The 19,087-nt window shown below is 44.0% G+C and overlaps 1 protein-coding gene across 1 annotated transcript in view; it reads left to right on the top strand.

Annotated features, from left to right (window-relative positions):
• Window positions 1-12,907, top strand: part of TMC3 (transmembrane channel like 3) — a 124,387-nt gene extending 111,480 nt beyond the window's left edge. The window contains exons 21-22 of the mRNA XM_075342776.1: window positions 4,798-5,059; window positions 9,320-12,907. Coding sequence (XP_075198891.1) covers window positions 4,798-5,059; window positions 9,320-10,169 — 1,112 coding nt within the window. The 3' untranslated portion in view covers window positions 10,170-12,907. The remainder of the gene's footprint in view (window positions 1-4,797; window positions 5,060-9,319) is intronic.
• Window positions 12,908-19,087: the final 6,180 nt, after the last annotated feature.

Genomic DNA, 19,087 nt, shown 5'->3' on the forward strand with positions numbered 1-19,087 from the left:
AAGGATTGTCGAAAATCCACTTGTGACTTTTAGGATCGCTACTTCCAATAGGTGGCGCTGTGCTAGAGTTTGTCTCCTTTACTGGAGAGACAATTTGAATATTTCCCAGAGGGGCATTGCAGCTATAAGTCCCCTTACCTGGCAGCCAGACTGGCTTGCAAAGTCTCCTTAAGGAGAATAGTGTTCCCCCGTGGTCCCCACATAGCTTTCTCATGAGCCAGATCAGACACCCCCATACTTTGCACTGACGAGGGGCAAGCACCCCGAAACACCGTGTCTGCAAATTGGGATTCTGATCTGGCTTATATATCCTGAGTCATATTGCAAAGGATTGTCGAAAATCCACTTGTGACTTTTAGGATCGCTACTTCCAATAGGTGGCGCTGTGCTAGAGTTTGTCTCCTTTACTGGAGAGACAATTTGAATATTTCCCAGAGGGGCATTGCAGCTATAAGTCCCCTTACCTGGCAGCCAGACTGGCTTGCAAAGTCTCCTTAAGGAGAATAGTGTTCCCCCGTGGTCCCCACATAGCTTTCTCATGAGCCAGATCAGACACCCCCATACTTTGCACTGACGAGGGGCAAGCACCCCGAAACACCGTGTCTGCAAATTGGGATTCTGATCTGGCTTATATATCCTGAGTCATATTGCAAAGGATTGTCGAAAATCCACTTGTGACTTTTAGGATCGCTACTTCCAATAGGTGGCGCTGTGCTAGAGTTTGTCTCCTTTACTGGAGAGACAATTTGAATATTTCCCAGAGGGGCATTGCAGCTATAAGTCCCCTTACCTGGCAGCCAGACTGGCTTGCAAAGTCTCCTTAAGGAGAATAGTGTTCCCCCGTGGTCCCCACATAGCTTTCTCATGAGCCAGATCAGACACCCCCATACTTTGCACTGACGAGGGGCAAGCACCCCGAAACACCGTGTCTGCAAATTGGGATTCTGATCTGGCTTATATATCCTGAGTCATATTGCAAAGGATTGTCGAAAATCCACTTGTGACTTTTAGGATCGCTACTTCCAATAGGTGGCGCTGTGCTAGAGTTTGTCTCCTTTACTGGAGAGACAATTTGAATATTTCCCAGAGGGGCATTGCAGCTATAAGTCCCCTTACCTGGCAGCCAGACTGGCTTGCAAAGTCTCCTTAAGGAGAATAGTGTTCCCCCGTGGTCCCCACATAGCTTTCTCATGAGCCAGATCAGACACCCCCATACTTTGCACTGACGAGGGGCAAGCACCCCGAAACACCGTGTCTGCAAATTGGGATTCTGATCTGGCTTATATATCCTGAGTCATATTGCAAAGGATTGTCGAAAATCCACTTGTGACTTTTAGGATCGCTACTTCCAATAGGTGGCGCTGTGCTAGAGTTTGTCTCCTTTACTGGAGAGACAATTTGAATATTTCCCAGAGGGGCATTGCAGCTATAAGTCCCCTTACCTGGCAGCCAGACTGGCTTGCAAAGTCTCCTTAAGGAGAATAGTGTTCCCCCGTGGTCCCCACATAGCTTTCTCATGAGCCAGATCAGACACCCCCATACTTTGCACTGACGAGGGGCAAGCACCCCGAAACACCGTGTCTGCAAATTGGGATTCTGATCTGGCTTATATATCCTGAGTCATATTGCAAAGGATTGTCGAAAATCCACTTGTGACTTTTAGGATCGCTACTTCCAATAGGTGGCGCTGTGCTAGAGTTTGTCTCCTTTACTGGAGAGACAATTTGAATATTTCCCAGAGGGGCATTGCAGCTATAAGTCCCCTTACCTGGCAGCCAGACTGGCTTGCAAAGTCTCCTTAAGGAGAATAGTGTTCCCCCGTGGTCCCCACATAGCTTTCTCATGAGCCAGATCAGACACCCCCATACTTTGCACTGACGAGGGGCAAGCACCCCGAAACACCGTGTCTGCAAATTGGGATTCTGATCTGGCTTATATATCCTGAGTCATATTGCAAAGGATTGTCGAAAATCCACTTGTGACTTTTAGGATCGCTACTTCCAATAGGTGGCGCTGTGCTAGAGTTTGTCTCCTTTACTGGAGAGACAATTTGAATATTTCCCAGAGGGGCATTGCAGCTATAAGTCCCCTTACCTGGCAGCCAGACTGGCTTGCAAAGTCTCCTTAAGGAGAATAGTGTTCCCCCGTGGTCCCCACATAGCTTTCTCATGAGCCAGATCAGACACCCCCATACTTTGCACTGACGAGGGGCAAGCACCCCGAAACACCGTGTCTGCAAATTGGGATTCTGATCTGGCTTATATATCCTGAGTCATATTGCAAAGGATTGTCGAAAATCCACTTGTGACTTTTAGGATCGCTACTTCCAATAGGTGGCGCTGTGCTAGAGTTTGTCTCCTTTACTGGAGAGACAATTTGAATATTTCCCAGAGGGGCATTGCAGCTATAAGTCCCCTTACCTGGCAGCCAGACTGGCTTGCAAAGTCTCCTTAAGGAGAATAGTGTTCCCCCGTGGTCCCCACATAGCTTTCTCATGAGCCAGATCAGACACCCCCATACTTTGCACTGACGAGGGGCAAGCACCCCGAAACACCGTGTCTGCAAATTGGGATTCTGATCTGGCTTATATATCCTGAGTCATATTGCAAAGGATTGTCGAAAATCCACTTGTGACTTTTAGGATCGCTACTTCCAATAGGTGGCGCTGTGCTAGAGTTTGTCTCCTTTACTGGAGAGACAATTTGAATATTTCCCAGAGGGGCATTGCAGCTATAAGTCCCCTTACCTGGCAGCCAGACTGGCTTGCAAAGTCTCCTTAAGGAGAATAGTGTTCCCCCGTGGTCCCCACATAGCTTTCTCATGAGCCAGATCAGACACCCCCATACTTTGCACTGACGAGGGGCAAGCACCCCGAAACACCGTGTCTGCAAATTGGGATTCTGATCTGGCTTATATATCCTGAGTCATATTGCAAAGGATTGTCGAAAATCCACTTGTGACTTTTAGGATCGCTACTTCCAATAGGTGGCGCTGTGCTAGAGTTTGTCTCCTTTACTGGAGAGACAATTTGAATATTTCCCAGAGGGGCATTGCAGCTATAAGTCCCCTTACCTGGCAGCCAGACTGGCTTGCAAAGTCTCCTTAAGGAGAATAGTGTTCCCCCGTGGTCCCCACATAGCTTTCTCATGAGCCAGATCAGACACCCCCATACTTTGCACTGACGAGGGGCAAGCACCCCGAAACACCGTGTCTGCAAATTGGGATTCTGATCTGGCTTATATATCCTGAGTCATATTGCAAAGGATTGTCGAAAATCCACTTGTGACTTTTAGGATCGCTACTTCCAATAGGTGGCGCTGTGCTAGAGTTTGTCTCCTTTACTGGAGAGACAATTTGAATATTTCCCAGAGGGGCATTGCAGCTATAAGTCCCCTTACCTGGCAGCCAGACTGGCTTGCAAAGTCTCCTTAAGGAGAATAGTGTTCCCCCGTGGTCCCCACATAGCTTTCTCATGAGCCAGATCAGACACCCCCATACTTTGCACTGACGAGGGGCAAGCACCCCGAAACACCGTGTCTGCAAATTGGGATTCTGATCTGGCTTATATATCCTGAGTCATATTGCAAAGGATTGTCGAAAATCCACTTGTGACTTTTAGGATCGCTACTTCCAATAGGTGGCGCTGTGCTAGAGTTTGTCTCCTTTACTGGAGAGACAATTTGAATATTTCCCAGAGGGGCATTGCAGCTATAAGTCCCCTTACCTGGCAGCCAGACTGGCTTGCAAAGTCTCCTTAAGGAGAATAGTGTTCCCCCGTGGTCCCCACATAGCTTTCTCATGAGCCAGATCAGACACCCCCATACTTTGCACTGACGAGGGGCAAGCACCCCGAAACACCGTGTCTGCAAATTGGGATTCTGATCTGGCTTATATATCCTGAGTCATATTGCAAAGGATTGTCGAAAATCCACTTGTGACTTTTAGGATCGCTACTTCCAATAGGTGGCGCTGTGCTAGAGTTTGTCTCCTTTACTGGAGAGACAATTTGAATATTTCCCAGAGGGGCATTGCAGCTATAAGTCCCCTTACCTGGCAGCCAGACTGGCTTGCAAAGTCTCCTTAAGGAGAATAGTGTTCCCCCGTGGTCCTTACTATATTTGAAGCAGAGCTGTAACAAAATGTTACTGGGGCTAAATTATATAGAAAAAGGCAAACATTTAGGGGAAAAAAGGTACAGATACATATAGCAGTGATTGCTGCTACTTTTCTCACATAAAAAAGCACTACCTAAGCTACAATACAGGCCATCAAAACACGTTCAAGAAGCAACAGAGCACCAGTAAGCACATCTTCTGTGCTAAATTGATACTAAATAGAGATGAGCAAATCTATTTGCAGGATCCTTGTCTGGCGGCTAAGTGAGTAGTCAATGGCCATTGGACAGGAGCACTGCGAATCGCTCCCTACCTGCCATCATCTGTTCCCTGACAGCAGGTAGGAGGTGGTTTTCAGGGCCTAAGTCCAATGGCCAATAAGTGCTGACCAGGGCCCTAAACCAAGGTCCTACAAATCAATTTTCTCATTTCTAGTACTAAATAAACTGACTTTGCTTCAGATCCTTCTCGTCAGTGGACATGGTGTCATGGTGGCACCACTGACTTCTAAAGTCAAACAAAACAATCCTTTATGCCTGTTGAGTTTTATATTTGTTATAAATAGATTAATCCAATATTTTACTTTCATCAAACCTTAATCCCATTGCATATTGAATCTCATATTGATTAACTTTTTTTGTGGTGTCCTTCCTATGTAATTGCTATGGTTTTGTGCTCTCAGCCCGGTTTCAGAAGAAAGATGGAGTAGATAAAAAGCGAGAACAAGACAGTGACATAATCAGCCAAGAGTCATCTGTACACTCGTCAACTCCAAGGAAGAATGGCAGTGTGGTCAACTTCGAATCCCCAGGGAGCAAACACAGTCGAATACAGACTATAAGTCAATCTGCCCCCCGTGTTGTGGTTCCCCAAATTCCCACTGTAAACCTGAGCCCTTCTGTGTCCAGAGCAAAACAACAGCACCCTGAGAACATTTCAAGCAGGTATAGCATGTGTACATTACAGATTAATGCGATCATTAATGAATATGTACTGTAGAAGAGTTTATTAGCCAAGTACTTCGGATATCACCGAAGTGTAAGTGTATTAATGTTCACCTCCACTGCAACTGGATGCTAAAATTTACGAGCATGTCAGACTCTTGTAGAAAAATGCTTCAATTCATTATAAATCATACATGAGCCAAAACAATTAACCACTGACAAGTGAAATGGATAACATTGTTTATCTCGTTACAATGGACTTTGACGATAGCGAAATTGTGATGTCTATGAGACTAATGTGCGCACAGTGCGTTTTTCGCGGCATTTTTGTGCGTTTTTCGGGTGCGTTTTTGGCCTCAAAACTGCAGGACTTTGCTTCCCCAGCAAAGTCTATGAGTTTTCATTTTTGCTGTCCGCACACATCTGTTTTTTTTACCTGCGTTTTTGAGTTAAAAAAAAAAATGGACATGTCAGTTCTTTCCTGCATTTTTCTGCGTTTTCCCCCCATGCAATGCTTTGGAAAAACGCAGCAAAACGCAGAGATCAAAAACGCAGCAAAACGCAGCCAAAAACACACCAAATCGCGGCAAAAACGCTTTTTTTATGCGTTTTTTCGACGCAGGTGCGTTTTTGTGCGTTTTTAGCGGCCAAAAACGCACAAAAACGCAGCGTCAAAAAGACGCAGTGTGCGAACCTAGCCTAAATCAGAACATCTCCACTAAATAACTTCAAGGATGGCTTAGAGGACTTCTTAAAAAATATAATGTTACAGGTTATCAGTACTGGATCTTGGAGATGGGACATTGATTAGCGGCACTAGACTGAAGTGATTTTTGATGTTAGGAAGGAATGTTCCCTCTGATATGGAGCAACTAGCATCTGCCTCTTGTGGCCCTTCCTTTCTCTGCATTAACATGTTGGGTTCTTGGTTGAACTCAATGGGTTTTTGTTTGCTTTTAACTTGAAAATTATAAAAAACATCAGGCCTTATGGAGTGCTCTTGGTAAGCAGAAGTTAATATCTCCCAAAAGTGGCCAAAGGCGAAGGTTTTGCATCACATATTGCCAGCCATTAAACAACCATCGATCAGCTTCATGTAAGCTAATCAATGTTCATATAAAGGGAACCTGTCAAATCCCAAGTGCACCCAAAACTATGAGCAGTTCTGGGTGCACATCTAGAATTCCTGCCTAACTGTCCCAGAATAAAGTAGCATACATGAACAGATCTTTAGAAAATTATTTCCAAAGATCGGTTATGAGACGCTAATGAGGGCTGTGACTACTCACTGGAGCGTTATTTCCCCTGGCTTGTTGGCCCACCCTGTGGGCGTGATAACCTGCTTTACAATGCCCAGTGTCATGGCAACATGATATAAAGTATTTAGCATTGAGCTTCTTTGACGCTGGATGCATGCACCCTGGCTTCAAAGAGGTTCACTGCCCATTATCTGAAGTCATTCGCACTTCCGGTCATGCGCACTACTCCGCTCTGAAGATGGGACACATACACCCAGCTTCTAAGTAGTGCGCATGCCTGAACGTGCGGGTGACTTCCGATCATGGGCATTGAACTTCTTTGAAGCATCAGAGGAACTCAATGTTAATGAGTACAAAGCCGCGTGCAAGCACAGCATTGTATCGCGCTACCATGACGCTGGGCATTGTAAAGCAGGTTATCACGCCCACAGGGGTGTGATAACAAGCTAAGAGGGTGGACTAACCAGGGAACTAATGCCCCTGCAACTAGTCACAGCCCTAATTAGCATCTCATAACCGATCTTTTGAAATACTTTTATAAAGATCTCTTTATGTATGTTAGTATATACAGGGACTGTTAGGCAGGGATTAGAAACATGCATCCAGAACTGCTTGTGGTTCTGTGTGCATTTGGGACCTGACAGGTTCACTTTAAGTATGTGTTCAGAGAGACCAACCACAATTCTACGTGCATTGAAAAATCGTTCTTTGTGCATATAACTAGTGATGGGCGATCCCACACTGTAATGATCAGGGATCGTACCGACCACATAGTGATCGTGTACATGATCCAGATCACGAGCTTTCCTGGGAAGCTCGTGTTACAGATTGGGTCCAGGGGCTGCAAAAAAAAGCACATTATTAAAAAAACATTTATGATCATACTTGCAGGTCCCGCAACGAATCTTGCAGACTCTGTCTCTCGGCCGCTTCTACTTCTGCATCCGATCTTTGCTGTGCCCCCCGGTAAGCACCAATGCCTAAAGTATCTTCCATGACGTCATAGCGATGTGACCAGTCTGGTGTGAATGTTGTACAGAGATTGGCTTATAGACTGGTCGCATGATTATGAAGTCATCAAAGGTCCTGTTAACTGAACTTTGATTGTCACTGTGCGAGTGTCGCATCACATCAGAGTGCACAATCTCCTGACAGCAGCGGTCGGCTGCATGTATTTCCATGCAGCTGAGGTGCTTCTGTCCTGAGAGTGTCAGACCGTGCGGAGTGATGCAATGCGAGATGCAAGAGCAATCATACCCTCACTGTCAGCTTGTGTACAGAACAATGTATCAGAGCTGACATGGCTCCTTCTGCTTCTCACTTTGTATAGACGCTGTTTGTACAGAGTGATGAAGTTGACATTGCTGTCCCTGTGAACTACGTCGGACTAAGGATTTTTTTCTAATAAAGATGGAGTCTCTAAATTTTTTTTTTGTTTTATTTCTAATAAAAAACTTGTGTTGTTGTGTTGTTTTTTTACTGTTTACTAGAAATTCATGGTGGTCATGTCTAATTTGGTGTGACACCATGAATTTCGGGCTTAGTACCATCTGAGAATACAAAGCTGGTATTAACATCTTTATTACCCAGCGTGCCACCACCACCGGGCTACTGGACGAGTTGCGGGGAAAGCGCCTGGAAATGGCGCTAAGACACAATGTGCCATTTCCAGGGGTGGCTGCGGATTGCCGAGAATCCCTGCCCCCAACTGCCTGGCTTTACCTGATTGGCGATCAAAATACAGCAGGAGGCACGCTGGGTAATAAAGGAGTTAATACCAGCTTTGTATTCTCAGATGGTACTAAGCCCGAAATTCATGGTGTAACGCCAAATTAGACATGGTCACCATGAATTTCTAATAAACAGTAAAAAATAAACACACAACACAGAAACATTTTTTTTATTAGAAATAAAACAAAAAAAATTTAGAGACTCCATCTTTATTATAAAAAAAACTCCTTAGTCCGACATAGTCCACAGGTAGAGCAATGTCAGCTCTGCTTCATCACTCTGTAACAAGCGGCTCTACAGAGAGAGAAGCAGAGAGAGCATTGTCAGCTATGCTACATCGCTCTATACAGAGTGAGAAGCAGGCTGACAGTGAGATGATTCACTTAATAGGACCTTCAATGACATCATAGCCATGTGACCAGTCTGTAAGCCAATGTCTGTACAACATTCACACCAGACTAGTCACATGGCTATGACGTTATGGAAGGTCCTATTAACTTGAATCATCCCCTCACCGTCAGCCTGCTTCTCACTCTGTACAGAGTACAGCAATGATCGGACTCGGAAGCAGAAGCAGCAGGGAGACAGAGTCTGCAGGACTCATCGCGGGACCTGTAAGTATAATGAAAATGTTTATTATTAACTATATTCTTTATTTTATAGCCCCTCTACGCCCCTTCCCATAACTGTAAAGCTCGAGTTCGGTGATCTGACGCACATTCACGTTATCTCAATCTCGATCTTTACAAAACGATCGGGCGAGGCTCCCGATCCTGACCATCGCCCATCACTACATATAACATTGTGTTATGGGCAGTGCATCTCTTATTTACACAGGACAATGTGCTGGCGATAACAATGACATTAAGCAAGCTTAAAATTAATTGCAGCTAATGAACAAGTACTGTGCTTGTTTATTATGCGTTTAACAACCTGTTTAGATGGACCGATAACATGAGTTCCTATGAACGCTCATTCCTTGGGTATTGGCCCTGCTAAACTGACTTTGAAAAGGGATAACTGATGAAAAAGTGACAGATTAATGCACACTCAGGCTCTTTGATGTATATGGGTATTTAAGGCTTGTCCATCTAGTCTGACTCCACAGAGGAGAAACACTACAAAAATATTGCTGAAAATGTTAATGCTAAGCTGTCAGAACACTTGGAAACTTATCCATGTTCTACACAAAATTAGGTAGAATAAATGTTTTAGATAGTTGTTGGAAGAACCCAACTATGCTCATGAATAATTGTTGTTTTATTTACAGACCGCCAAGTGTAAAACTAGGAAGCTCGAATGATGCCTGCAGAATTAAAAACTACAATCCAGTAGTCACCAAGAAGAAAAGTGAAGATGCCTTATCAGAGCCTTTGTTCAGAAAAGGAATTAGACATGTAACATCTGAGAATCATGGATCTAGTGCCCCAAGTGTTGTCTCTCTTCGTCCACACACAAGGTATTTTCTTGTTAATGAGCACGAGTCTCGAAAGAAACTCCTACGTTCAACAACTAGGCTTCCAAGACACTTCCGAATGAGTGAGTCTGGTGACATAGTGGAGCTATACCCAAGAAATGTCAGGAAATATGTTGTTCAGTCTCCTAGAAGATCCTACTCACCACACCTTAGTGAGGAAGAAGAGGATGAACTTCAGAGAGATTTGATCCGTAGATCCAACCGGCCCCGTTCATTATCCGATCTCCGTCATACTCCTCGTTTTTACATTGGAGACCGTACTGACAGTCAGATTTTATCAGGCAGAGAGTTGGCACGAATGCAGTATAAATCCTGGGAAGGAGGATTTCAGTTTGACTCAGACAAACCACCACATCACCGCAAGAAAATGAATATGAAGAACTATGATATTGATGAACACTTTGTGGAACGCCACCGAAAAGTCAAATCAAAGCACAAACGTGAACATTGCCTTACAGAGTCTGACTCGGTATCTAATGCATCTAGCAGTGACCAGCAAAACAGCAGCACTGACCAATACATCCAGGTCATCCATAATAAGGATAAATACATCAAAACAAGTGGAAAGATAACTAAAAAGAAGTCTAAGGGTGCAGACTTAAACCCCTCTGCATTTAACGAACTAATTTGTTCAAATGTTTAGAAAACTATTCATGCCACCTACATGTGTTTTCATACACAGTAGATATCAATCTACCCACACATATAGTTAACCAGAGCATCATATGTAAAGCTAGCCTTTATGTTCCTTAATACTAGAGCTTATTGCCTTTTTCTATTAGTTTGACTTCCTTTAGTGGACTATAATTTTGAAAAGTTCTCCTAGTTATGCAATATAGGATCTGTTACAATTTTGTTTTGAATCAGTTATTTTAGAGACAATGGGGAGAATCATCAATACTGGTAAAGTGCACACATGGGCTGCGACAGTCATGATGGGAGAGAAGACACCAAAATTCATTAAGAGGCGCAAGACACTTATTAAATTTGGTGCCTTATCTGTATGGCGTGAGCCTCCGTGCACCAAGCCAAAACTGCTACTCCAGTCTAGCATAAAAGCTGTCACGAATCGGCATCTATGTCTGTTGGAAAAGTGGATTTGGGAATACTTTTCTACTTATGACTTGGCCATGTTCATGGCTGAAATTGATAAAGAAACATACATTATACCTAAGACAATATTGTCAACCAAGACTTTTGCATCCCAGAATTGCAGTTTGGGGACCTATTAGCAACAGAGTAAATTATTATTTCATATCATTTTTTAGTTTAGCAATATGTAAAGATTATAGAACTTTAAAGGGAACCTGTCAAGTCCCCAGTCCACCCAGAACCATGACCAATTCTGGGTGCATATCTGTAATCCTTGCCAAACTTTTCCTGTATCTAGTAGCATACACCGTGTGCAGAATTATTAGGCAAATTGTATTCTAGAGGATTTTTTTTATCGATCAACAACTATGTTCTCAATCAACCCAAAAGAATTATAAATATCAAAGCTTAATATTTTTGAAAATTGGAATGGGTTTTTTTAGATTTGGCTATCTTAGGAGGATATATGTTTGTGCAGGTAACGATTACTGTGCAGAATTATTAGGCAACTTAATAAAAACCAAATATATTCCCATCTCACTTGTTTATTTTCACCAGGTAAACCAATATAACTGCACAAAATTTAGAAATAAACATTTCTGACATGCAAAAACAAAACCCCAAAAAATTAGTGACCAATATAGCCACCTTTCTTTATGATGACACTCAACAGCCGACCATCCATAGATTCTATCAGTTGCTTGATCTGTTTACGATCAACATTGCATGCAGCAGCCACCACAGCCTCCCAGACACTGTTCTAAGAGGTGTACTGTTTTCCCTCCCTGTAGATTTCACATTTTATGAGGGACCACAGGTTCTCTATGGGGTTCAGATCAGGTGAACAAGGGGGCCATGTCATTATTTTTTTTATCTTTTAGACCTTTACTGGCCAGCCGCGCTGTGCAGTAGTTGGATGCATGTGATGGAGCATTGACCAGCATGAAAATCATGTTTTTCTTGAACGATACTGACTTCTTCCTGTACCAATGCTTGAAGAAGTTGTCTTCCAGAAACTGGCAGTAGGTCTGGGAATTGAGTTTCACTCCATTCTCAACCCAAAAAGGTCCCACAATTTCATCTTTGATGATACCAGCCCATACTAGTGCCCTACCTCCACCTTGCTGGAGTCTGAGTCGGAGTGGAGCTCTCTGCCCTTTACTGATCCAGCCTCTGGCCCATCCATCTGGCCCATTAAGAGTCACTCTCATTTCATCAGTCCATAAAATCTTTGAAAAATCAGTCTTAACACATTTCTTGGCCCAGTCTTGACGTTTTATCTTATGTTTTTTTGTTCAAAGGTGGTCGTTTTTCAGCCTTCCTTACCTTGGCCATGTCCCTGAGTATGGCACGCCTTGTGCTTTTTGCTAGTCCAGTAATGTTGCAACTCTGAAATATGACCAAACTTGTGGCAAATGGTATCTTGGCAGCTTCACGCTTGATTTTCCTCAAGTGCCTTTTTTGCCCAACACGCTTCTTGCGACCCTCTTGGCTATTTGCCATGAAATGCTTGATTATTCTGTGATCACACTTCCAAAGTTTGGCAATTACAAGACTACTGCATCCCTCTGCAAGACATCTCAAATTTTGGACTTTTCAGAGCCCATCAAATCTCTCTTCTGACCCATTTTGCCAAAGGAAAGGAAGTTGTCTAATAATTAAGCACACCTTATATAGGGTGTTGATGTCATTACACCACACTCCTGCTCATTACAGAGATGCACATCACCTGATTTACTTACTTGGTAGTTGGCTCTCAAGCCTATACAGCTTGGAGTAGAACAACATGTATAAAAATTACCATGGGATCAAAATACTCATTTGCTTAATAATTCTGCACACAGTGTAGATAAAGAGATCTTTAGAAAAAGTAGTTCTAAAGATCGGTTATGAGATGCTAATGAGGGGCTGTGACAAATCACTATGGCGGTTTCCCGACTAGTCTGTCCAGTTAGCATGTTATCCCGCCCCTGATTTCGGAACCCCACTGATAACCTCTGGAATGTAATCAAGAGGAATATGGATTAGTCACAAGCCATCAAACAAAGAAGAACTGCTTACATTGTTGCAAGAGGAGTGGCATAAGGTCACCAAAAAGCAGTGTGAAAGACTGGTGAAAAGCATGCCAAGACGCATGAAAGCTGTGATTAAAAATCATGGTTATTCCACAAATCATTGATTTCTGAACTCTTCCTGAGTTAAAACATTAGTATTGTTATTTCTAAATGATTATGAACTTGTTTTCTTTGCATTATTTGAGGTCTGAAAGCAATGCATTTTTTTTGTTATTTTGACCATTTCTCATTTTCAGAAAATAAATACAAAATTTATTCCTTGGAAATTCAGAGATATGTCAGTAGTTTACAGAATAAAAGAACAATTTACATATTTTACTGTAAAATATACCTATAAAGAGAAAAATCAGAAAAACTGACAATTTTGCAGTGGTCTCTTATTTTTTTTTTTGCCAGAGCTGTACAGTATACTATAGAGTAATTATATACATTATATATACATGCACAAGTGCATCTCAATAAATTGGAATATCATCAAAAAGTTAATTTTTTTCAGTAATTCAATACAAAAAAGAAATGCATATATTATATAGAGTCATTACAAACAGAGTGATCTATTTTCATGTGTTTATTTCTGTTAATAATCAATCAAATCTCCATATAACCATGTAAACCATAGTTGCAGATGAGTGCCACACTAGGGTCACTTCACCGCATACACAAACTTCATAATTTAAATATGAGAACAGGAGAAGGAGTTCAAATGTGTTCACATGTTTTTATTAACAGAAAGGGGGTGATATAACACATAAAATAAGCAACGTTAAAATATACAAAAAGAGACATCGGTGAAAGCATACTACATGATGGTACAGAAACAAAAAATTGGTGGGTATAAATTATAGATATCACAATATATATTAATAAGAAAGGTGTTATATGGATGTGGCTAGCTCAGTATGTGAGTGGAAGCAGATCCTGTAGCTCCTGCCAAGCATCTAGAAAATCCCTAGGGAAAAAAACCAAAAAACACTCTCAGAAGTCACAGGCTGCAGCTGGACGACCCTCTGACTCCCCCTGACCTGATTGCATTGCTTACTGGCATAGATATGACAAGGAGGGGGCCGAAAAAGCAGGTGGGAGAAGTGGAGGAGCAGAATCAAGATGGTGCCGTGGGCAGCATGGAGCATAGAAAAGATAATGGTGCAGACGCTGAGGAGACCAGAAGACAGGCTGCAACACGGCTGGAGCGTTTTTCCAGGTAGGAGAACGGTGCCCATCACAGAGAGACAGTGAGAGGTGAGCTGCAGATGAATATGGGACTTGCAGACAGCATGGTGCTGAGTGCAGGAGGAGGGAGGGGTGAGAGCAACGAGGGAGCTCAGGCCTGCATGGCAGAGACAAATCACAGATCTCAGGCAGCACAGCTAGGGGAGCTGACACAGAATATCCCTGAAGAGCCCACACTGAGAGACATCCTCACAGCAGTAATGCTATGCAGAGCATCTATTACTGAGGTGACCCAGCAGCTGGGGAGCCTGAGAGAAGACATGGCATCCATGCGGCACAAGCTTCATGAAGTGAAAGAGAGAACAGGAGAAGTTGAGCAGAGAGTCAGTATCATGGAGGACCGCATGGCAGGATCTGACAGAGACGGGCAGCGTGCAGCACAGCAAATAGCAGCACTCCTAGCAAAAACGGATGACCTTGAAAATAGATCAAGGCGTAACAACCTGAGAATAATTGGCATTCCAGAGAAAGTGGAAGGTACATCCCCAACTGAATTTTTTGAGGAATGGCTGAAAAGTAAAATTGGATCTGAGCATCTCACCCCTCTATATGCAGTGGAAAGAGCCCATAGGGTTCCCACCCACCCCCTGCCTCCTGGACACCCACCGCGACCTGTCCTGGCCAAAATACTGCACTACAGAGACAGGGATAATATCCTGAAGTATGCCAGAGGACACCCGGACCTGATCATCAATGGCTCCAAGATATCCATTTTTCCAGATTACTCCATAGAAGTGCAAAAGCAAAGAGCCAAGTTCATTGACATCAAGAGAAGGCTGAGACAACTGAACCTGGTATACTCCATGATGTACCCAGCGAAACTCAGAGTGGTAGCTGGAGGAATAGTGCACTTTTTCCTGGATACTAAGGAAGCGCTAAGATGGCTGGATAGCAATGAACAACGCTTGCGGCGGGAGGGTCGTGAAGGGGAAGGAAGCTAGAGACTGACTTTTGGGGACACCCTACCTCTCATCGCACGCAGTGGTGTAGAGGAAAAATACTATGCTATGGTTGCCGGGGAGGAGTTCCTGTTTGAAAATTTTAAAAAACATTTTTTTTTTTTTTGTTTACCTCGGCAATCTAAATTTAAATCTACATTTAATGAACTCTAGAGGAAAGGGGTCTGCAAACACCACTGAGGATGGGAGGAAATGGAATCCTGGCTATGGAAAGGGACTTTCCAACTCATACTGGACTCGCAATGCATAAATACTGAATTAATTTTTATTCTCCCCCCCCTCTTTTTTTTGTTTTTCTTTTTCTCCCCTCTCGCTCCTCTTATTCCACCCTCTGTCTTCTTCTTATACTACTTTTCTCTTTCTCTTCTTTGTTTTACCCACTTCCCCTCCCCCTTTCTTTCTCCCCCTTTTTTTCCCTTCTTTCCCGTAACTTGCTTTCGTTCTTCCCCCTTAATATTAAAAAAAGGGGCATTGCGAGAATATGGCAGGACTGCAATACTGATGAGATGGACAGCCGGATACCGTGCACGACAAACAGGCGGGGTCCACCCCTCCTTCTGGAGGTCCTGGTTCTGGTGTTATTGATGGTTGATAGGACCCTGTCCGTCGTAAAAGAGGAAACACGACAAAAGATGGACACGGTATCTGGCAGACTTGCCAAGGCAAACATATGCCCTTCGTCCCTGATACAAAGGGGACTGGTGGCAACGATGTGTTACTATATTTATTGTTGTGGGGGGTGTTTATATTGGGGGGGTAGGGGGAGGGTGGGCCGGTCGACAGTCTCATTTGGCCTATTAAGGCGCTCTGGGGGAACGAGAATTTGTCAATTAATCATATAGCGGGACACATTAAGCTAATTAGTTGGAATGTTAGGGGCTTAGCCTCTAGCATCAAAAGGCAAGCAGTATTTCAATTTTTACGCACAGAAAAACCTGACCTAATTTGCTTGCAGGAAACACACATGACACCGGAGAAGCTGCATCTACTGGATAGAAGGTGGCTCAGGGTGGGGTATCATTCTACATATTCTGCATACTCCAGAGGGGCCAGTATACTAGTCCGCTCAGGCGCACGGTTTGAATTTCTAAAGGTCATCGTAGATAAAGATGGGCGGTATGTATGTCTTTCCTGTAGGCTGGGGACAAGAGCCGTAGTAATTATATCCCTATACATACCTCCGCCATATTGCAGCAAACTACTTCACAGTTTGATAAATTTATTGGCAGACTTTCCGGGGGTTCCCTTTATGATAATGGGAGATTTTACTAATAATCCGAATTCACATTGGGACAAAGGGAGACATGAGGTACGAAAAATGGGGGGTAACTGTAGACTATTCGGTAATTTACTTAAAGAAACGGCGCTGATTGACCTGTGGAAGATTCGGCATCCAGAAGTGTATCAATACTCCTGTTATTCGGCTACGTTCTCATCCCTGTCGCGTATTGATCTGTCCTTGGGCAATGAAGCAATGCAAGGTTTGGTAGTGGGTACTAAATACTTCCCCAGGACGGTATCAGATAATTCGCCCCTGTGTGTAGCAATAGACCTGGGGGAACAACAAAACCAAAATAGACCCTTATGGAAATTAAATCCCTTTTGGTTACAATTAGTGGAAGAAGGGGGGGGGTATTAGTGATAGTTTAAGTTTAACCTTAGGCGGGCTTTGCACACTACGACATCGCAGGTGCGATGTCGGTGGGGTCAAATTGAAAATGACGTACTTCCGGCATCGCATGCAACGTCGTAGTGTGTAAAGGTTCAATGATACGATTAACGAGCGCAAAAGCGTCGTAATCGTATCATCGGTGCAGAGTCGGCGTAATCCATAATTAATTACGCTGACGCGACGGTCCGATGTTGTTCCTCGACCCGGCGGCAGCGCACATCGCTGTGTGTGAAGCCGCAGGAGCGAGGAACATCTCCTACCGGCATCACCGCGGCTTCCGTAGGTTATGCGGAAGGAAGGAGGTGGGCGGGATGTTTACATCCTGCTCATCTCCGCCCCTCCGCTCCTATTGGCCACCTGCCGTGTGACGCCGCACGACCCGCCCCCTTAATAAGGAGGCGGGTCGCCGGCCAGAGCGCCGGTCGCAGGGCAGGTGAGTGCATGTGAAGCCGGCATAGCGATAATTTTCGCTACGCCAGCTTTCACAAGATATTGTACCTGCGACGGGGGCGGGGACTATCGCGTGCGACATCGCAGCATCGGCTTGCGATGTCGCAACGTGCAAAGCCCGCCTTAGGTTCAATGAAGAATCAGCATCTCTTGGAATGGTTTGGGAGGCAATGAAGTATATGGAGATAAGGTATGCACACCAGTGACTATGCAAGGGGAATACATGTAATAGCAGAAACTGCTGTGTGAATACTGACATGAAAAATTAAATAGCTATATGTGAGAATGAAATGTGAAAAATGGAACCTGCATTACTGCCATGAACATATGAACAAAGAGAAATTTAGCTACTGAATTGATCAATGCAATAGAGTCCCAACACTACGCCAAAGTATTTCTCTACGTTGGGGTCCCTAGCTTGTGTGTGTCCTCTCATGCAGTTAACAACTTACCGTGTATGGGAAGCTGAGACCCAGGCTATATATACGTATCATGTGAGGCAATGAAGGCGTACTTGAGGGGATTGTATATAAGGGGTATATCTAAGGTAAAGTCGGAGGCAAGAAGGCAGAATCAGCTTGCGTTTCAGGAATTGGGGGAGGCGGAAGATGCTTTAATATCAGACCCCACGCCGGCGGCAAAAGCTAGGATGAAGGCAGCTCAAAAGATGGTTAATAGATTGACCATACAGGCAGCGGAGAGAAAGAAAATGGTCCAAACCATGCAGTCCTTTGAGAATGGAGAACGGGCGGGTCAACTATTATCATTGATAGCTGCGGCACAGAGGGAATCGACATATATTGCACGGTTACAGTCAGTAGATGGGGCAGTTGTCACGGACACCTCGGGGATCCTAAAAGTACTAGAAACATTCTACTCTGATCTATACTCAGTCAAGGTGCACCCGGAGGCGGGGGAGGTGAATGAATTTCTAGGCAGAGCTCAGGTGCCAGTCTTCTCAAGGGAATCTAGAGAGTTACTAGATGAGCCATTTGACTTAGAGGAGTTAGAGCTAGCTCTGAGTGATATGGCGAATAATAAGGCGCCGGGGGTAGATGGGTTTCCGGCTGAAGTATATAAGCAACATAGGGAGGTTTTACTGCCGGTGCTTCTTAAGGTATATAATTCATGTCTGGAAAGAGGAGAGCTTATGCCGTCTATGCAGGAGGCAATAATTGTGGTACTCCCTAAAGAAGACAAAGACCCGGGTTTGCCAGCCTCTTACAGACCGATTTCACTATTATTGGTAGATGTAAAGCTCCTGGCTAAGATTCTTGCAAATAGGCTCACCAAAGTCATTACATCACTAATACACCCAGATCAAGCAGGGTTTATGCCCAACAAATCCACGGCAACTAACCTTAGGAGACTGTACCTGAATATGCAGATACCGGCAGAAAATAAGGGGAGGCGGGTTATTCTCTCTTCTCTCCCTAGATGCGGCCAAAGCTTTTGACAGTGTAGAGTGGGGGTACCTATGGGCTACGATACGATCAATGGGGTTTGGGGAAGTGTATATTAGGTGGGTGCAGCTGTTGTACTCTGCTACTACGGCAAGAATTAGGGCAAATGGCAGCATGTCAGATAGATTTTCTCTCTATAGGGGCACAAGGCAGGGGTACCCACTGTCCCCCCTGTTTTCTATCGCTATCGAACCACTGGCGGCGGTAATGCGGCGGAATCCTGGTGTAGTGGGTTACCGATATGGGAGTCTGGAGGAGAAAGTGGCCTTATATGCGGACAATTTATTATTGTTTCTGGCAGATGCAGGGAGTTCCTTGGAGGCGGTAATGAGGGTCATATCTAACTTTGGAAGGATATCAGGGCTCACGATAAATTGGGACAAATCGGTTTTGATGCCACTAGATGAAATGCCTTACAATGTAGTGGTGACTTGTGCTCCGGTTCAGGTGGTGTCAAAGTTTAAATATCTGGGAATTATGATATCCAATAAACTGACTGAACGTCTTAATCTCACCCCCCTTTTACTTAAGTTCAAACAAAAGATTCTAGCCTGGTCCAAACTGTACCTTTCGGTGATGGGGAGCGTCAACTTAGCTAAAATGATACTAATGCCCCAACT

Source organism: Anomaloglossus baeobatrachus, chromosome 4 (genome assembly GCF_048569485.1).
Source record: "Anomaloglossus baeobatrachus isolate aAnoBae1 chromosome 4, aAnoBae1.hap1, whole genome shotgun sequence".
Classification (NCBI taxonomy): domain Eukaryota; kingdom Metazoa; phylum Chordata; class Amphibia; order Anura; family Aromobatidae; genus Anomaloglossus; species Anomaloglossus baeobatrachus.